At 35.9% G+C, this 21,233-nt stretch overlaps 1 protein-coding gene across 1 annotated transcript in view; it reads right to left on the minus strand.

Annotated features, from left to right (window-relative positions):
- The window catches only part of LOC122792759 (phospholipid-transporting ATPase ABCA1-like), a 2,266,772-nt gene that overhangs the window by 358,882 nt on the left and 1,886,657 nt on the right, over nt 1–21,233 (minus strand). Inside the window, exon 38 of the mRNA XM_044060333.1 lies at nt 7,497–7,620. Within this exon, the coding sequence (XP_043916268.1) occupies nt 7,497–7,620 (124 nt within the window). The remainder of the gene's footprint in view (nt 1–7,496; nt 7,621–21,233) is intronic.

Genomic DNA, 21,233 nt, shown 5'->3' on the forward strand with positions numbered 1-21,233 from the left:
CAACCGCATGTAGAATAAGGAAAACGAGTGAAAACTTTGCAAAAGAAACACAGACGAGTTGATTTCAGAAAATAATTCAAGGCTGGTTTGCTAATTCTGTTATTGAGGTAGGTGAAGAAGTAACAGGAATCAACAAAACCAACCTTGGATGTTTTTTTTAAATTAGCTTGTCTGCGTTTCTTTTACAAATTTTTCCTCTTCTTAATTTTCACTTTTAGTGTGACTCAATAAAACTTATTCTTTTTAAAAAATGCTTTTTTATATTTTTATTTTTATTTTTTATTTTTTAGTTTTTAAGTAAAATGTAACAGTAATTCTGTAACTATCTGTATAGAATTACTGCTGCATTTTACTGTTGCATTTTATTTAAAAACTAAAAAGTAAAAGAGTGGTTGAGGAATATAGGTTTTAAGTAGAATACAACAGTAATTCTGTTTTATGTAGATTCATGAAGATTTATTAGACTTTGTCTTGTCTTCCCACCGCTTTGAGCTGCCCAGATTGCTGAAGTGCTGTGTATTGCATAATGACTGATTCTCGGTGGATTGGTTGAGGAATGTGATAGAATCACAGAGAGACAGAGCCACAAAGCCAATTTCAATAAAAAGCATAATAATAATAATAATAATAATAATAATAATAATAGTCAACTATTCCTTTTCTTCTGAGGCACAGGGGAAAGATCCAATATATTACAAACATTTTTAAACAAAGATGCAGTAATATACATGAACAGACATCAAGTAATATACATTAACAACTACACATTGAGATGTCAATTGGATTACATTCATATGGAATAGGACAACTATTGCAGTATAAAAGATACTTATGCATTAGTAGATGTTGAACATTTAGTATTTGAAAAGTTATATTAGTGGTTTTATCAGATCATGTGATTAGGGCATAAAAATTCAAATAAATGTATATGAGGGAAGGAGCTAGGTAGTTCAGAAAATGTTAATATTATAGTCAGGTGCACAGATAATTATATATATGGCTATTGTAAGGTATATATTAGATGTATAGAGATAGGAGGTGAGCAGTGTCACAAAACTTTGTATACAGCTGGGTAATGCTAGTACAATTATTGAGGTTTTGGTGAAGACTAGTTGTGGGAGATATAATTCTGAATGAAGACAAATACTGATATGACAAGCTGAAGATAACAGTAGCATTTATCCTGCAGATAAGAAGGAACAGATCCATTGATGTGATAAGTGAAGTTTTTGTTAGGTTTTAGATAAGTTTGCATTCAGAATGGATTTCAAGTGGTAATGGGGTTTGTTTCCATAGTTTAGCTCCACTATCTAAATATAGAAATAGTCACTTGCAGTATTAGATGATTTGGCTGTAGTGATTAGTGATTTATCTCTAGATCACTAAATTCTATTGGGACAGTAGTGTTGAACTAAGTTGTCAAGAGCTGGGCAGTTTTCTGGCTTATAAAGAAGTTTGTCTATTGTAGTTAGCTGAGAAAAAAACTAGGTTTTGTGGTAGTTTTTAAGAAGTTTAATTCTTTAAGGGCTAAGCAAGGGGGTTGTATTGTTATAGTTTACTGCAAATGTAACTATTTTATTAGAACATCACTCTAGTTTGGACAGTTGTGAGGCTTGAAGATTAGTAAAGAGTGGGGAAGCATAGATGAGAGACAGAAGTAAAAAAAGTAGAGGCTGTACATCTCCTGGCTATGTCAGCGAGGTAAATTATGCTGTACCCATCTTGTGTTTGACTGTGCAGAGTGTTATTAATGGTATAAAAGAATAAATGAATGAATGATCTACATAACACATTACCAGCAGCAAGCATTGTCAGTTACACAGAGCATTTTGGTCATTGTCACAGGAGAGTTTAAGTCTATCTTTACACTATAATTTGGGTATGTATGTCCAGTTTGATGTCAATTCGGGAATGTAGATCAGGGATTCCTGTGATCCCAAAAGGTCCAGGATACCAAAATGCAGTTACTGACGCAGTTAAGTTACTAATGAACAAATCTGCTAGCTGAGGTAGGATATCAATGCTCTGGGGTAAGAAATATTTCATCAAGCAAGGGACTAATTGTGCCCCATTATGTCCTGTGAGCCATACCTGCGATCAGACATTCACCTAGTAGTTAAGTACTCAAAATATTAAGCTTTTAGAATGAACCCTAACAATGAGCAAGCTTAATGTGTTAATAAGCATGTGACCTGTTCCTTTAATCATTGATGTGTAATTGCCAGAGAATGCATTATCTCAAACTTCAATTGTAAAATAAAGCTATATGTTACAACAAACTACACAAACTGATAAAACACATCAATAATCACTGCTGAACCATAGGTTTCAAGATTTACCCATAATGAGTGTAATTTTTCCCTTAAGACGAGTGGTAAATTTTTCATGGAATGAGTAAACCCTGCTACAACCACCGTCAGGCAGCAGTTATTAGTATTACACACTGAACTAATTAAAATAATTGTTATTTACATTACATAACTTATTTGCATATTGGATGCTTTTTCATATAATGGATGTCTCTACAGATACCAGGAAGTGATGGCAACCTCTCTATGTGGTAATTATGTCACTTTCCTGCATGTACAGTTCCACTCACAGTGAGTTTAAGGACATATTGTTAGCTAATGCCATTTACAGAGAATGCATAAGTTTCTACTTCATGTTATTTGCAGCTTCACTGTGGCATTATGTGATCATGATTGGGTTTTTATCTGAGATAAACAGATCTCTACTTTCTTTCATACTTAGAGTTTTTCCTGGAATAGGAGGTTTTGTTTTGTTATTTGCCAAATGAATCTTTTTTTCTCTGTGGTAACAATAATTTACCCACTGATAAAAAGCTTGCATTTGTCAAGTAAAGTAGCATCATTTGAAAGTTACTTTCAGTAGTGGTCTATGCATTTATATAAAAATATATATACTATATCAGACATGCTCTAGCTATAAAAAGATACTTTACTGAATAACTTATACTGATCTCAGTACTAAAAGTATATATATTATTCATGATATTAATTAATTAATTAATTAATGTATTTATTGGCATTTGCTGACCGGGAAAGTCCACTGGGCACAAAGCTACCCATTTTCAGTGGAGGCCCGGGAAGAAAAGCTCCACATATATAGAAACATCAGAAACAAATATCAAAACAAAATATAGCAAACTATAAAGTACAGATCAGGAGGGAAGGCTCCAAAATTAAGACAGACTACTATTACAGAAGAACATAATTGCATAAAAGATATTATTTGCAAGTTACTATATAAACATAACATAGGTAAAAACTATATCACAAAAAAAGCAAGGTGTACAAGTACTAGAGTATTATAATTCAGTTGAGTTGACTGAGAAATCAGAGGTGTTAATAAGGTGGGATTATAGCTGAGAAAAAGTTATGGGATTATGTGGGCTTGCACTGTATTTCACATGTACAGCTAGGGTTTTGTAAAAAGTAGGTTTTTAGTACAGCTTTAAAGGACTTCAGGGAGTCTAGTTGAGTAATGGAGGAGGGAAGGGCATTCCAATGTTTGGCTACACTGTATGAGTACAGGCATTGTCCTGCTCTCTTGTTGGGTTTAGCTACAATTAGAAGGGCTTTCAGTGAAGAATGGACAGATTGAGTGGGGGTGTATGTATGCAAGATGGATTGGAGAGCTGGGCACTTATTGGGTTGGAAAAGTAATTTATGGGCAGTAATTAGCTGGGTAAACTGGAAATAGTGGTGAAATTCTAGCCAGGATAGGTTTGAGAGTGCGGTGCAGTGATGTGAGCAGCTAGGCAAGTTAGAAGCAAATTTTGCTATCTTGTAGTAACATTGTTATAGCTTATTAGTGAGTGATGTTTGGAGGTTGGTGAAAATGGGGCTCCTGTATGTAAGGGATGGAATAAGCAGGGTGTTTGCTAATTTGATCCTAGTTTGTTTGTCAAGGTAAAGTATATGTATATGGTATAGTTTGCCCAGTTTGAAGTGGGTTTTCTTTACTGTGTTGAGAATGTGTTGTTCAAATGAGAGTTTGTTGTCGATAGTAATTCCTAGAAGTTTTGTGGATTGTGCCTGTTCTATTTCAGTTTTGTTAGCAAGGTAGTCCGATTGTTGGCTTTGCCATTTAACTGATTGTTGTCTGTTGCTTAGGTAGGAGGAAAACCAGGATGTTATGCTTTGAGAGCAACCCAGTTTGTCTAGCTGTTGCAAAAGTTTAGGGTGAGATACGGTGTCGAATGCTTTTGAGAGGTGTAGCAGAAGTACTGAAGTGGGTAAACCAGCATCAAAAGCTTTATTCACAATATCAGTAAAGGAGAGTAAAGCTGAGGTAGTACTATGGCCTGGGCGGAACCCATGTTGTGTGGGAAATAAGAGGTTATTATTGATGAAGTGATCGAGTAGTTGGGTCTGGATACATTTTTCTAGGATTTTTGACAGTGAGGAGAGAATGGAGATGGGTCAGTAGTTTGAGAGATCATGGGCATTACCTCCTTTATGAAGTGGGGTAATAATGGATTTTTTTCCATAGTAGGGGGACATATGATTCACTGATGGAGTGGTTAATAAGAATACTGTCTGGGTAAGCTATAGCCTTGGCTGCTAGTTGTAAGTATTATTAGCAGAGAGTGAGCAGGGTTTTAATTTGGTTAGTAATTTAAGAATTAGGAATGTGGGCATGGGTTGGAGTGAAAAAGATGAATTAACTGGTGAATTTTGTGTGAAGGGATGGCGGTCAGTGGGGGTAGTGCTAGAGATGGGATTTATTTTAGAGGGTGAGTCCTTGATTAGTTTTTGGATGGTGTCAATAAAGTGGTTAATGAATATGTGGGCTATTTGGAGAGGGTTTTTGTCAGGAGTTGGTGTTGGATTTTGAATGTTACCTGGATTCAGAAGGGAGGAAATAGATTTCCAGAATTGTTTAGGGTTTGTGTTTTGGGAGGAGAGTTTAGAGGAGAAATAGATTTTCTTATCAGTTATGATAAGTTTTTTTGTGGCATTTCTAAGTTTTTTATAGTTTAGTTCATTTTCTGTAGTCCTGCATTTTTTTCCCAAAGTTTCCAGGCTTTGTCTCTGGCTGAGAGGGTTTGCTTGGCATGCTTTGTTAAAAAGCAATATACACACTACACTATCAAACATGATCAGTGTAGCTAACTACAGTAGATGCATTACATCATGGAGATACTGGAAATTATAACAATGCAAGTTATTCCACATGTGGGAGCAAACTTCTAACTTTCCAGTCTGTTTAGCTATCTGGTCTGAGACAAGGTTCTGCCATAATTAAAAGTTACAATAAAGTTTCCATCACCATCGGCTTGGCAGGTTCAATGGGAAAGAGCTCCAGAACCTGAGGGTCTACCAGTCATATATTCCTCTTGTATGAATAGAAAACACTGAAAAAATGCACAATCATATATGTAATTAATAGAATTATATAACTAACAGCCACATATGTTTTGCAGGTACTAAGGATGATGAAAACCACTGACAGCTCTAGAATGGCACCCATAGAATCAGTCTTGTACAGCAATATGAAGCAACACCCTGCCAACCAACTGTAACCAGTTCGTCACTTCCTTCCTTATCTGTCCTCTTTTCTTTCCACTTACAAGTTTAAACTTCTTTCAAACTCATATTTTCCTCTCCTATCTCATTTTTATCTCTGAAACAGAAAGAAGTAAAAATCTGTGTATATTTTCTGTGTTCTATATAAACGTAGCCTTCAATAATTATACATCTGTTAAAGTCTGTTTACAATGCGCATACTTCATTCATTTAAATTTCTTTCTCACTCAATATTTCCTATGTACTACAGTTATGTGAGTTTCTTACAGCCCAGGTTGAATTTGTAAATCATTCAATGAAAGAAAGAAACAAGGAAACAAACAAACAAACTAACAAAATACCTGGTAACATGTGCAATATGGTCACGTGCACTGTACAAAATGGCCTAAGCATAAGCTAAATGATGTTTAATTATGTGATTGTTCATTGTTCTGAGCCTTTACTTGCAGGTACAGTGCTGTGTTGTGCTATAAATTGGATAGGATGGACAGTTGGGCAGAATGTACATATGTCATCATCTTCTTTTGGCTGTTCCCGTTAGGGGTCGCCACAGCGGATCATCTGTTTCCATTTCTTCCTGTCCTCTGCATCATGCTTTGTCACACCAACCATCTGCATATCCTCTCTCACCACATCCCTAAACCTTATCTTAGGCCTTCCTCTTTTCCTGTTACCTGGTAGCTTCATCCTTAACATCGTTTTCCCAATATACCCAGCATTCCTCCTCAGCACATGTCCAAACCAACGTAATCTTGCCTCTCTGGCTTTGTCGCCATGTAAACGCATAATAAGTTTATAAAAAGCTCAGGATTTTTATATGGCTGGCATCCTTTTGCACATCGTGCTAGATTGTATAATCATGTGCTTTTGTCTTGGAATATAACATCATCTTTTCTACTTGCAACATGTACATCAGAAAGAAATTGTTTTCATTAGGTTCTTATCCAGTGTTACGTGTGTGCACACACACACACACGCACACCACATACATATGTATGTGTGCATAAATATATATATATATATATATATATATATATATATATATATATATATATGCCATTATTAAATTTCATCTAAAGAGCCATCACAGTCAAATAAGACTGCCATATATTTTTACTTATACTATATGAAACTAAAAAATAAATAAATAAATTTGCATTTTGAATTTGCTTTTCAGTCTGCCCATTAAATTGGTCCTAAGTCAAACAGGAATTGCTTAGCAAGAAAAATCATTCTGAGAAATAATTATCTTTCCATGTCTGCTTCTGTCAACTGATCTCTTTTGAAACTGGTGAATAACAGTTTAGAAAATATGTAAAAAAATTGTGACTTTATTTACGTAATATACACTCATATAGACACATATTCAGAACATTGCACATGCACACACACACACACATACACACACACACACACACACACACACACACACACACACACACACACACACACACACACACACACACACGCTTTCAGACTCTAGAACAAGAAATCTGGACAAAGCCACAAATAATGGAGGACAAAGGCACAAAAATAAGGACACTTTTTAAATATTGCTCTTACAATCCTAGAAAGTTGGTAGAATAACACGTTTTGCAATAGTATGACTTTTCTGAAGGGTATGAAGTTTGAAACTGTCTGCCATTATTTTCTGACTTCAGTCCTCAATGATTTGCCAGTGATTTACCAGAAAACCATATTTTTTTGAGAAATATACCAAAACTATGAGGCAAAAATCTGGACATTATGTGAAAATCTGGACAGTTGAAAGGTATAACCCACACAAACACAGACAGAAATATACACATGTACATACTCACATAACATCACACACGTGTACACAGATGAGAGACAGAGCAGCAGCAAGACATACTATTTAGAAGTATTTACAAACATGTAACTTAAAATAAACCTCATTATCATTTTAAATCATTGTGTACCTACCAAACCTAGTGAAGGCATTAGCAACTGCTTGGTTTTTTGCCATATCCATGAGCCCTCTTCCCAAGCAAAAATGGGGGAATACCAGCAAGAGCTGTTTCAGAATGTTGTTTATGTTAATTAGATTCTGAAAAAGAAATAATACGCAGTTTAGTAATGCACACCTAGAAGTTAGAGGAATTAATTTAATAGTATATAAATCACATTTATTTGTTGTTATTTGTTTACTGGGTGGATTGACTGGTCTGTTAAGACCTTTCTGTCATGACCTGTAAGGAAGTATATTCTTGTACTTTCTATGTAAGGATTACTTACCCTGTTTAATATTTCCTTTTAAAGTATGAATTAAGGGACCATAGTCTAATAATCTGTAATGCAATCACTACTCTCACAGGAGGGGTCAAAATGGAGAAATTATAAAATCATCTGGGAGAGATGTATTGTTATGACTGAATTCATCCTCATGCCTTGTTGAGTACCTTCACATAGCAGACTCTGTTTTCACAAAATCTCACAATACAACACAACACTAATTTATAGACTGCATTTTATATAGCATATATCATGGATAGAGGTAGGTTAAAATTTTAAAAAGACAGCACAAGTCCCAGGATAAAAAAGTGCCCAACCCAGGCAGGTGCACTGGTGCCAGGACTGGAAAAAATGGTACTAGATTGCTGAAGACACAGCAAAATTCCTATAATGGAGTTTGGGTCCGAATGGAGAGATGAAAAGTCAGCAAACAATGGAGAGTAGCTGAAATTGAAACATCCTCAAGTCTTAGTGAGTACCTTCACGAGGCGGACACTGTTTTTACAAAATCTCACCAAGGTGACACTGATATATAGACTGTATTTATATAGCATATATCATGGGCAGAAGTAGGTCAAAAACTAAAAAAGATAGCTGGGTGCACAAGACCCACGATAAAAAAAGTGCCCAATCCTGGTAGCCGCACCGGTGCCAGGACTGGAAAAGAAGACAGTGTAAATCCTCAGAATATGAAAACATTATTACAATGGGGTCAGGCCAGCCCCAGGAGGAGGATGCCCCCCCCATTGTAGAAGGAAGTATCAGTCCACAAAAATCACAAAAACTGATAGGCCAAAGAAGAGCCATAAAGACAATAAAGTGGACTATTGAGGATAAGAAAGAAATTATGTATTGTTACTATTATGCAAAAAGCCCATAATTTCCAGACACAAGATATACAAAATGATTAAGAGAGAAATTAGAGGAAAGAAAAATACTTCCGCAACAAAAACTGTAAGAAGCTTCAAATGAAAATTTGTGTTTTTTAATACAACAGATTTGTGAAATACAGTAAATAGATCAAGAAACCTTGATCTGTTTGGAAAAAGAAGCATCTGAGGAACTATTTATAGGCAACCCTGGACAGACACCAACCTGGTTAACAACAGGAAAAACAATGTTCCTACTTAAGAGTGAACCTGCAAGCTACCCTAAATATTATAGACCAATAACTTGCCTTCTGATGACATCTAAACTATACATGGCAATTGATGCTGACAGAGTTTATAGTCATTTAGAAGAAAACTCAATTATGGCAGTAGAACAAAAGGGCAATAAAAGAAAGGCATATGGAACAAAGGATCATTTCTTGTTAAATAAAGTCATAGTGGAGAACTGTAAAAAGGGGGACGAATCTAAGTATGGCATAGATTGACTACAAAAAAGCATTTGATAGTATCCCACATTCATGGATAAAAGAGTGCTTAAAAATGTATAAGATGCACCCTATACTAATCGGCTATATTACAGTGACCATGAAACAGTGGCAAACCACTCTGCAATTAAGCCATGATAAAGGTGAAATTATTATCCCAGGGATAAAAATTCAAAGGGGGATATTCCAGGGGGACTCTTTGTCCACTACTATTTTGCCTTGCCCTTAACCCATTAAGCTGTCTACTTAACAGCTTAGGCCATGGCTATAATTTGGCTTGTAGAAAACAACAAAGTGTAAAGACTTCTCATCTTCTTTTTGTCAATGATTTAAAACTGTATGGCTCATTAGATGTGGAACTGAAAGCACAACTGCAAGTTGTCAAAACTTTTTCGGATGATATAAGAATGTCATTATGTCTTGATAAATGTGCAAAAGCAACTTTTAAAGCAGGAAAACATCAGTTTGGGACAAGAATGTGATATAAAAGAACTTGAGCAAGAGGGAGTGTATAAATACTTGGAAATTGAAGAAGGATCAACAATAAAACACAAACAAATGCAAAGAAAACTTAGTAAGGGATATTTCAAAATACTTAAATTAACCCTGAAAACAGCACTGACATCTAGGAACAAAATTCAAGCTATAAACCAATTTGCTCTTCCTGTCCTAACTTACCCTTTTGGAGTGACTGACTGGACCCAAAACATGTTGGATAGATTAGATAGGAAAACAAGAAGGATGCTTCATGCTCACCAAATGATTTATTAAAATCAGTGCATACCAAGATTATATGTTCCCTGATCAGAAGGAGGGATGGGACTCCTTGAACTTGATTATATTTACAGATATCTGCTGACCTTGCAAGACCCAAATGTTGTGAAAGTTTTGAAACATGAGGAGAATAAATCTAAAACGACTTCCCTACTTAATTTAGCAAATTTAGCAGAAGCATATCAGCATCAAGCAGGAATGGAAATCAAACCAAAAGTGGATAGAAATCAGGCAGCAGCTGAATGTGCTAAAAAAACAAAAGAAAGATTATAAGGAGAAGGACCAGATGAGAAGGCAAAAAATATAGTTTCAAGTGTAGAAAACTTCTGGAAGAACCTCATGTTGATCAGGAATGAACACATGGATGGTTAAAGAGAGGCAAATTCAAACTAAGAAATGAAAGGTTAATATTGGCAGCCCAAGACAGTGAGCTACATACACATTGGTTTACAAAGTCCATTGAACATGTGGGAGAAACAAACAAATGTAGGTTTTGTAAAACTGAATTGGAAACAGTCACACACCACGCTGCTGGTTGTGACATACTAATGGTAGAAGGACTGTATACTGAAAGGCATAATAATGTGGTGAGACTGTTGCAGTGGGGATTGTGCAAATATTATGGTACTGAAGTGGCTGAAAAACACTGGAAACATGAGCCACAAAGTATCATAGAGAATGATGAAGTTTATATCACATGGGATCATCCATTACCAACATCTCAAAAGATAGATACTAGAAAACCAGATATAGTCATCCAAGAAAAGAAGACAAAAGTAACACTGATCATTGAAATCACCACACCCATTAACTACAGTGTCTTGTGTACAGAGAGACACAAAGTCATAAAATATCAGGATCTGCAGGCAGAAATGAGAGCAATGTGGAAGAAAGATACTCCGACATTTCCAATAGTAGTAGGAGCAACGGGGCTTATAAAAAATAATCTACAATTGTATTTAGATATGTTACCAATCCATGCAACCCCATATTAATTGCAGAAGGAGTCATTACTGGGCACATTGTGGGTGCTGCGAAGAGCACTTTTGGCTGACATCAAAGACTAAAATAATACTAATTTCATGAACTTTAATTGTACTTTGATTTAGGAATGGGGTCCATTGCCGTCATAGTATTAGAAACCCAAAAGATTCGGAGAAATTAAAAAAAGAGTTATGCCAGGCAAAGGGGATAAAAGCAGTAGTCCATAAAAAAACACAAAAACTGACAAGCCAAAATGGAGCCATAAAGATGATACAGTGGACTATTGAGGATAAAGCCGAAATTATGTATTGTTACTATTATGCAAGAAGCCCACAATTTCCTGAAAGAAGATATTCAAAAATATTAAGGGAAATGTTACAAGAAAGAAAAATATTTGCACAAGAAAAACTGTCAAAAGGTTCAAATGCTAATTTATGCTCATTAATAAAACAGTCCTATGAAAAACATTACATAGAAAAAGGAAGTTTAAGCCACTTGGAAAAAGAAGAATTTCAGGAAGTGTGAAAATATAAAGAACAAAACCTAGAAATTTTTGAAAGGTAACATGGACATGGGAAGGAAAAAAATCTGATATGGTGCAATATTTATGCAAAGGAGAAAGCCAAACTGATCAAGACAAAAAAGCAGCCCCAAAGATAACTGAAGAGAAATGCAGGCAGAGACATCAAGGTATAAAAAATTTCACAACACAAAAAATGAGATCAAAAAGTGGGAATGTAGAACAGAAGACTAATAAAGCAGAAGTTTAACTAATAGAAGCAGAAGTTATGGAATATCTGCAAAGTGAAGAATTTAGTGTAGAAAGTCTAAGACAGGTTATATCACAGCATAATGGAACAATAGGTCCCCAAATTAAGGAGAAACAGGTAGAGCAGGAAACACCTGAAGTAGAAATATGGACATAGGAAAGAAAAATAGATTTGATATGGTGCAATGTTTATGCAAAGGAGAAAGCAAAAATAAACAATACAAAAAAGCAGTACTAAAGATATTTGAAGAGAAATACAGACAAAAGCATCCAGATGTGGAAAATTTCAAAATACAAAAAAAAAAAAAATAAGAAAACAAAGGTGGAAAGTAGAAAAGAGAATTAGTAATGAAGAAGTTAAAGAAATAGAAACTGAAGTTATGGATTACCTGCAAAGTGAAGGATTTAGTGTAGAAGATCTAACTCAGGTAATGTCACAGCACGATGGAACAATCAGTCCTAAATTAGGGAGAAACAGGTGGAATGGGAATCATATGATCACTTGCCTCATGAAGATGCCCTTTAAGTAGGAAACCGGTACAAACATTAATTTGGAGTTGCAACAAGGGAAGGAGCAGGATAAAGTGGAAACTCTGATGCAGTCAACGTTGTGGAGTGATGGGCCAATGAGTTCCCATATGAAAGAGCAACGGATGACACAGGATGCGGCTGAGGAGAATATGTCACAGGAAGGTGGGCTGGGACTTTATATAGAATGCCGACAGGAAACAGAGCAAAGAATGTCCTCTCAGTTTAGAAGAAATGATCTAAGAGAAGAGTTGCTTGATTTAATACAGATGGGCATAATACTAAGATTGATGAAAGGAATAGATTATGGAAAGTAAATAAGACCCAGAATGTTATAAGTGATAAAACTAACACAGTAATCAAGACTATTAAGAGAAATTCATGTGGTATAACAGAAGTTAATAGGATATGTTACTGTACAGCTAAATTAAAAACAGATAAAGTCTTACCAAAAAATGTACAGCACTAAGGGAAGAAATAAAATGTCATCATGGAAGCACTGGACAGAGAAAATTGTAAAGAAATTAGGACAAGAAGTGTCTCTGTTAGAAAAGTATAGAAGGGCGAACAGATCAACAAAAATACTTAGAAAGACAAACTGATAAAAGCAATGCAGGTTATCAGAAGAGACCAGGATCTATGGGACACTACTGGAAATAATAAACTAAAGATGTCAGCACAGGCAGAAAAACTTAGAAGATTTACAGATAAATGTAAAGGAAAAGTGCAAAATAAGCAATTCACTGAGGACCCAATAACGTTTTACAGAGAATTGGAACACAAATCACAAGGAATAGTAACACCACCAAAAAAAGAAGAAAAGAAGAAACAGACACATTTTGGAGAAATATATTTGAAGACCCCATAGAACATAATAAAGATGCCAAATGGATAGAAGAAGTAAAATAAACAGTAAAAAGTTTTAATGTTCAGGATATGACATAGGATGAAGTGATGGCCAGAAAAATTGAAACAAAATTAAGAAAAGCTCTTAAACAGAAAAAAAACTCAAGACCCCGAAACAGTCCTTAATTTCTGGCTAAAATTTTTAACATCTTTACACAAAGATTTAGCCCTGTGTAAGAATTACCTATATACTCATCTCAAACAAACACCAACCTGGTTAACCACAGGAAAAATGAAAATCTTCCTTAAGAGTAAACCTGTAAGCCATCCTAAAAACTACAGACCAGTAACTTGTCTTCTTACAATGTACAAACTATATAGTGGAATTGATGTAGACAGAGTGTATAGCCATTTAGATGAAAACTCTATCATGACAATAGCACAGACGAGTAATAAAAGAAAATCTAATGGAACAAAGGGTTATTTGTTGCTAAATAAAGTTATAATTGAGAATTGTAAAAAGAGGAATAATCTGAGTATGACATAGAAAGATTGCAAAAAAACATCTGGCAGTATCCCACATTCATGGATAAAGAGTGGTTACAGATGAATAATATACATCCTGGAATGCTCAATTACATTACAGAGACAATGAAAAAGTGGCAAAGTCAAACAACTCTGCAAATAAACCATGACAAAGGGCAATTTATTATCCTATGCATACAAATTCAAACAGGAATATTCCAGGCTGAGTCTTTGCCACTGCTGTTGTTTTGTCTTTCCCTTAATAATTAAGTTGTTTAATTAACATATTAGGTCTTGGTGGTAATGTGGCTCCCAGGAAACAAACTTGCTTAAAGATTTCTCATCTACTTTTTCTGGATAACTTAAAATTATATAGTTCATTAGATGAAGAGTTGAAAGCACAAATGCAAGTGGTTAAAACTTTGCCAGAAAATATAAGAATGAAATTTGGTCTTGATCAATGTGTGAAAGCAATGTTTAAAGCATAAAATATTCAGTACCAAGAAAATATTAGACTAGGACAGGACTGTGATATGAAGGAATTGCACTAATATACAAAACAATACAAGTATAATAATACAAGAATGCTATCTAAGTTTAACAGAGGCACCATAACTATAGCCCTAAAAGCAGTCAAATGGGACACATTATTCTACATCACACTGCATGAAGCAGTCTCCCCTTTTCAGTGCAACCTTTCTAATTTACAAGACCACACCTTCTCCACAGTTATCCACCCAAACCAAAACATGAATGAAAGATAGGAACACAGCTTGGTAAACTTGGCAGTCTAATAAAACTGAAATAAATCTACAAGCTTTTAAGTACCTAAAAATGAAACTAAAGATAATATCAAACAGGACAAAAATCATACTACTTCTGTCTGCAATGATCAAACCAAAACAATCGCACACTTTTTTTTGGTCATCTATAGATGGCCTTCTATACCCTGGACAAGTCACCCAACCTGTATAAGCAATACCTCAAATTCAGAAAGCCCAGCCAACCAGTTTACACACACAGACACACACACACACACACACACACACACACACACACACACACACACACACACACACGCACACACACACACACACACACACACACACACTCTCTCTCTCTCTCTCCATGGTCAGACCAACTTAAAGCATAAAGAAGAAATATCCCAAAAATATCCCAAAAGAAAGGCATCACTGCCAATGCACACATATAAGTCGTACCAGCAGTGATTTCCTATGGAAAACGGCAGTCAGTGTTGTGTTCTATGGCATCATGTGCCTTGGGCTATAAATGCTTGAAGTATTTAATCTCAGCCATCTGCAGATGCACCATGGAAATCACATTCTAATCACAGAGCACTGTATATGTATTTATTTATTTACTTCTCTAGTAAAATAAAGTCACACAGATAAATGACCTAGGAAAGAGTACTGTAAAGTATTCAGATAGGTGACTCACATAAATGCTATTGACACATCAGTAACTCAGTCCGATTTTCAAGTTCATAACACATACAACAGGCCAGATATTGTAACATTAAAGAAAGCCTGAAAGTGAACTCAGCAAAGGTGGGAGCCCCTGGAATATTAGATAAAATCATCAAACCTAGACTAAAGACAGAAAATCTTAAAAACATCTTGATGACTTTCTTGGACAGCTGATTTTTTACACATAACCGTATTTCATAGATAAAGTGCATCTTGCATTTTTAAAGAGCAAAATTATGGTGTGTGTGTGTGTGTGTGTGTGTGTGTGTGTGTGTGTGTGTGTGTGTGTGTGTGTGTGTGTGTGTGTGTGTGTGTATGGTTTAAACAACTGCATATTTGGCAATATTTTCTTTTTTACATTATTCTGAAGCCTTCCAATATTTTGGTTTTATTAATATTTAAGTGCTCAGCTAATCAGTTCTCAAAGATGAAGCCTGGTTTAAAGTCAATAGAGGACCAACCTTTCCTTCATAATTCATGCAAACAGTTAACTCCAGCTCTAAAAATACTCAGTTATCACATTTTCTATAATACTCTATTGTTATAGGAAAAGCTTAACTCATTCACTCCGGAGCAGCTCAGGAAAGGATGCCTGCTTAATTCCACCATAGGAATAACAGTGCAGCCTGAGCTCATTTTCAGAAAATCCATTTGTAAATCCATACAGAAAACACATGTTCATAACTCTTTAACTGTAAGAGCTAGACTAAAAATGTAAACGCGAAAGTTGTTCAGCAGACACTGACCTTTTCAACAGTGTAAATGTTGACAGTGTATATCAAAGTCATTATTAAATATTTGGCAAGGAATGCTGATATTGTGCATATATTTTACCTTTTTGGAAAAACAAAGCACAATATCTTGGTCAATGTCCCATGCAGACCCATACAATTTGAATGTAATTTGCTAATATGAATGTCAGCTTTAAAATGATACCTTAACCATTACTGTGTGATATTCCTTTCTGTAGATATTCACATAAATATGATTAATATATTATTTTTTATATTTGATTAATAAACAAAGCATAATATCTCATCACCTGTAACAGACAGAGCCTACATATCAGTGTAGAAGTTATGCATCTGAATGTCAGCTTCAAAATGATGCATCATTTGTGTGATCACCATGCTCCCTTGCAAAGATATGGGCATAATAATGAAAAGTATTGTAAATGTACAATTTTCATAATCGTACAAGACTAAACAAACTGTGATATATGTACATGTGTAGAATGCACAGACATAGTTCTTTTACCATGTTGTAAGGAATAACACTGTCTTCAAAATAAGGTATTACTTGGCACACTGACATGCACCCTTGCAAAGTTATTTACCAAAATATGAAAAAAATTCATAATTTCCATAACCTAATTCCAAACAAACTTTGATATCTGCCTATGAGTACAACATACAGGCACAATTCTTTTATCATGTTGGAACCAGCAATACTGTCTTCAAAATGAGATATTACTTGGCACATTCAGATGCTCCCTTGCAAAGTTAGCTACCAAAATATGAAAAAAAAATCATAATTTCCATAACCTAAGTCCAAAACAAACTTTGATATCTGCACATGTCCAACATACACACACAATTCTTTTACCATGTTGGAACCAGCCATACTGTCTTTAAAATGAGGTATTACTTGGCACATTCAGATGTTCCCTTGCAAAGTTATTTACCAAAAATATGAAAAAAATCATAATTTCCATAACCTAAGTCCGAAACAAACTTTGATATCTGCACATGAGTACAACATACAGGCACCATTCTTTTACCATGTTAGAACTATCAGTGCTGTCTTCAAAATGAGGTATTACTTAGCACATTCAGATGCTCCCTTGCAAAATTATTTACCAAATTATGAAAAAATATCATAATTTCCATAACCTAATTCCAAACAAACTTTGATATCTGCACATGTGTACAACATACGGGCCCAATTCTTTTACATGTTGGAACTATCAATGCTATACATATACACATACAATACATATTTGATTGTACATGCTAGCACTCTCCTAAAACAGTTGTTCTTTTTCAGCATCTTCACCAGCTTCTTACCATAGTTATTTGCCAAACTCATAAAAATATATTTCAAACAACACATTTCATAATAAAGTTTTACTTACCATACTGGTCCCTACTTGGTCATGGGTGTTTTCCATTCTTCTCACAAGCTGCATATTGCCAATCCTGCATAGCTCTCCTCATGCCATTGTGGAGGTCAGTCAAGAACAAGGCAATGCATTCCTCAGTTAGGTGAACGCCATCCCTTCTGAACAGGTGAACATCTTTTGTGGTGGTGCTGTCAAGACAGATTGTAGATCCCCAACCCTGTGTATCAAGCCATGCATGAACCCATTCTGTAAACGTCTGGCCTTGTGCACTGCCCATTGACAGTTTGCTGTTTTCCACATCTGTCGAGGAATTATGTCTGACCACACAAAATGACAACGTGGCCACCACGACTGCAGGTGTTCAAAAATTGCTCTGATTTGAAACCGCAGCCTTCCAGTGGTTGACTGATGACATCATTCCCTCCAATGTGCAACACAAGGATGTCGGGCTCATGGTAGATGGAACACTTTTCTTCCAACAACTGCAGTACTCTGCTCCAATGCATACCTCTTCTTGCAATCCGGTATACCTTCAGACTGGATGTGGAGAAGCTCAAGTTGTACTGGTTTTCATTTTTCGGAGGCATGGCCGGCAGCCCAGTGAATGTAGGAATGGCCACATACCCACACTCTCACTTGTCATTCTCCTGGTCATGAAGCCATGTCAGTGTCAGAAGGTGGACAAACCTGTACAGCAAAGAAAATGCAAACAGATTACTACTGATGTTTGACAGATCTATTGTAAAAGTACATATATAGGTATATCATAATGTATTACCTGGTTAGACTATCCATATCTTCACTCCTCTCCACAGGGGCATTATTCTTTTCATAAGGTACATAAGTGGTGATGACACTGCGGAGGTACATACTTACCACCCGTGAAAACACAAAATTACACACAACACTGACAAGGGGGCACAGAAAGGGCACATGTAAAGATAAAAAGCAGGGAAAGGACTGCCACTCCACTAATATGCCTAGGACAGGCACGGGACTTCAGGCCGTGGGTGTCTGAAGTGTCCCATATCTGTGCTGGCTACCCACTCAGACTGCTGGTAGCAGCAATTACTCCTGATTGCATGCAGTGCCAGCACTCTGCCTTACCTCTGCCTTTTCCATTTACATGTGTCCTTTCGGCAATGGTCATAAGGACTCAAAGGGGGGAGCTAATGTAAAGGGTCTTGCCCTGACCTACATACATTTACTACACCTGAACTACAGACAATGTATGCACAGGGGTTGGGACGGTGGCCTAATGGTTAAGGTGTTTGCCTTACAAACACAAGGTGCAGGGTTTGAGTCTCACAATGGATAATTGGCTAGGCTTAAAATGGCTCGCAAGGGCAGTTAGCTTAGTACTAACCTATGAACCTATAACAAAGGACACATGTAAATCCCCTCTAAATGAACTGCAGACAATGTATGCAGATGCATCACCCTATCTCCCAAGAGAGGCCACTGCCATACTGATATTCATGTGTGTATGTGTATATGTGCAAGTGCATTATGTACATACATATATATCGATATACACACACATATGCATAGATACATATATATATATATATATATATATATATATATATATATATATATATATATATATATATATAGATAGATATACAGGAAAAAACATCAGAGGTTTTGGAGGATAGCTAGTTGATGAAGAATGGAGGGGGTGGCTTGCAGTGACTACAGAGAAAAAACACAATTTGGCTTGTGTATTCGTCAGTGATAATTACTTCTTATTATGTGAGTAACAGTGACAGCAGCTGACACTTTTACCTGAAAAGTGATAATAACTCACTGCTGTATTGTAACTGCACTTATTGCTAATGTGATAATGACCTTCCTTTCAGTACTGCAAAGTTATGCATGCTCAGACAAAGGTGATAATTGCTGCACATAACCTGTTAAATTAGGCATTCATTATATTACCTTGTGCAGCTGTTGTGCAACACAGACTCATTATCAGTAAGGAAAACACCTGAGTAATTTAGTAAAATAGTATAACACTTAAATATTACTGAGCCCTTCCTCCCACCTAAATTCCACACATGACTAACAAAGCCAGGAAAAATGCATAACAAATATGGTAGCTCCATGCTGGCAGTTGTCAACAAGTCATAAATTTTATCTAACTCATGCAACTACTAATCACAGATAGAATAATACAAGCAGAAGTGATTTACTGTCTGCTTATTTTACATTACACTATTAATTAGTCAGTGGTGTATCTGATGTCTTATATGCTGGCATATTACAGTACAATTACATTTCTATGATGTATTCTAAGTAATGTAACCATATGTAATTTTCAGACTTAATTTCTATGTTTCCCCAGTAACCCCTCCAGTTGTTTGCATTGTGTATGCACAAGCACCAAAATGGCACAATAAACTATTTTGCCCAGCGGTCACTTCAGCAGTCAGACCATGTATGCACAAGCACTTCCCTGATACACAATTAATTATTTCCCCAAGCAACATCCTCATTAGTATGTCCAGGTATATATGCATCTAAATAAGATGTTTTACCAAACAAGCCTTCAGTAACATTCAGTAACATTTCCTAGTATGTTCTACCACCAGCATGAACACTTCATTCAAGCAACCCCTTCAGTAGAATGTTGAGGAATTCACAATCACCAAACTTAAACACTTACCCAAACGAAACACGTGTAACATTTCCTAGTATGTACAACCACCAAAATGAAGCATTCACCCAAGTGAGCCCTTCAATGTAATGTATGCACAGGCAGCAAAATGAAAGATTTTCCCTAAACAACCATTCAGTAAAATTTCCTCCTATGTACAAGCACCAACAGGTAAATCATCAACCAAAATATAATTTCTCTTGGGCGGTTGAAAGGTATGCGCAGTCATCAGTAAAATTATAAAAAAATGGACTTAGGACATGTACCCTTCCTTTCTTCAAAATTTTAAGTCACCCCAATTCATATCTCATTTATGACAGATTTGCTGTAGTAATCACCACTGGTGCAAAAATAACTTTTGGTGGGGTTGCTCCCAGTCACCTGACTGCACAAGATATTCACATTCACAACAGCAACATGGATTTCTCACTCTGCTTTCTATACTATAGGGCTGAAGAGAAGCATTGAACGGTTTAGAATGGCCATCCCTTTAGAATGGTTATCCCTTGTACAGGAAGCTTATTTTCCCTTTAATTCTACAAATTAGCACTTCCTGCTTTGTAGCCTCTGCTAGAGGGCAGTGAACTGTTAAAAAAAAACATGCTGTCCCTTTGACTTAGACCAGCTGACCATTGGGTACTCAAGCCCTCCAGGGGCTAACCTGCCAGTTTTCAATTGTATATTTATCTTTCCTGAGTTACATCATCTTAGCAACAGCTTAACATCCCAGCCTTCTGATAAAAACAGGTAAACAGCCTTCTGATATATACATAAAAGTAACTACATGTATTTTTTTCTTAATTCATTACTGCGTAGTTATCATAACCTTTTCTTATATTACAGATTAAAGATTCTTAAGTAACTGAAAAATAATGATATAAGCTGGAAGCCTGTACACCTGAAGAACGATGTCAGGCAGAAGCAGAATCAAAGGTGTAAAATAATTTATTCCAAGTCTAAAATGTCGAACTAACAACATATTGGCTCAGTATTGCTGGTGGGGTCCACATGTCCCCTTTATGTTGGTGTGGAGTTTCTTCAGGTACTCTGGTTTCCTTCCCTCATCTGAAAAAAAATGTAAAGCTTGGCTGGCAACTCCAAACTGTCTATGTACATTGCATTTTCCCTGCAGCCGTTCAGTGGCTAAGAAATATTATTTTACTTACCTGGTTAACAAAGCCCAAAGGTATGGATCTGGTTAGAAAATAAATTAAATAAAAGATGATCCTGAGCAACTCTCATTTATTCAGTAAGATTCTGGCTTTTCTGAGGAAATAAGCCTTAGGAATGTGACATTATTCAGGTCAATAAAACAAAATAAAATCCAAAGATTTGGGAATACAAGTAGATCTAAACTCC

Source organism: Protopterus annectens, chromosome 2.part0 (assembly GCF_019279795.1).
Source record: "Protopterus annectens isolate FY-2018-M chromosome 2.part0, PAN1.0, whole genome shotgun sequence".
Lineage (NCBI taxonomy): Eukaryota > Metazoa > Chordata > Ceratodontiformes > Protopteridae > Protopterus > Protopterus annectens.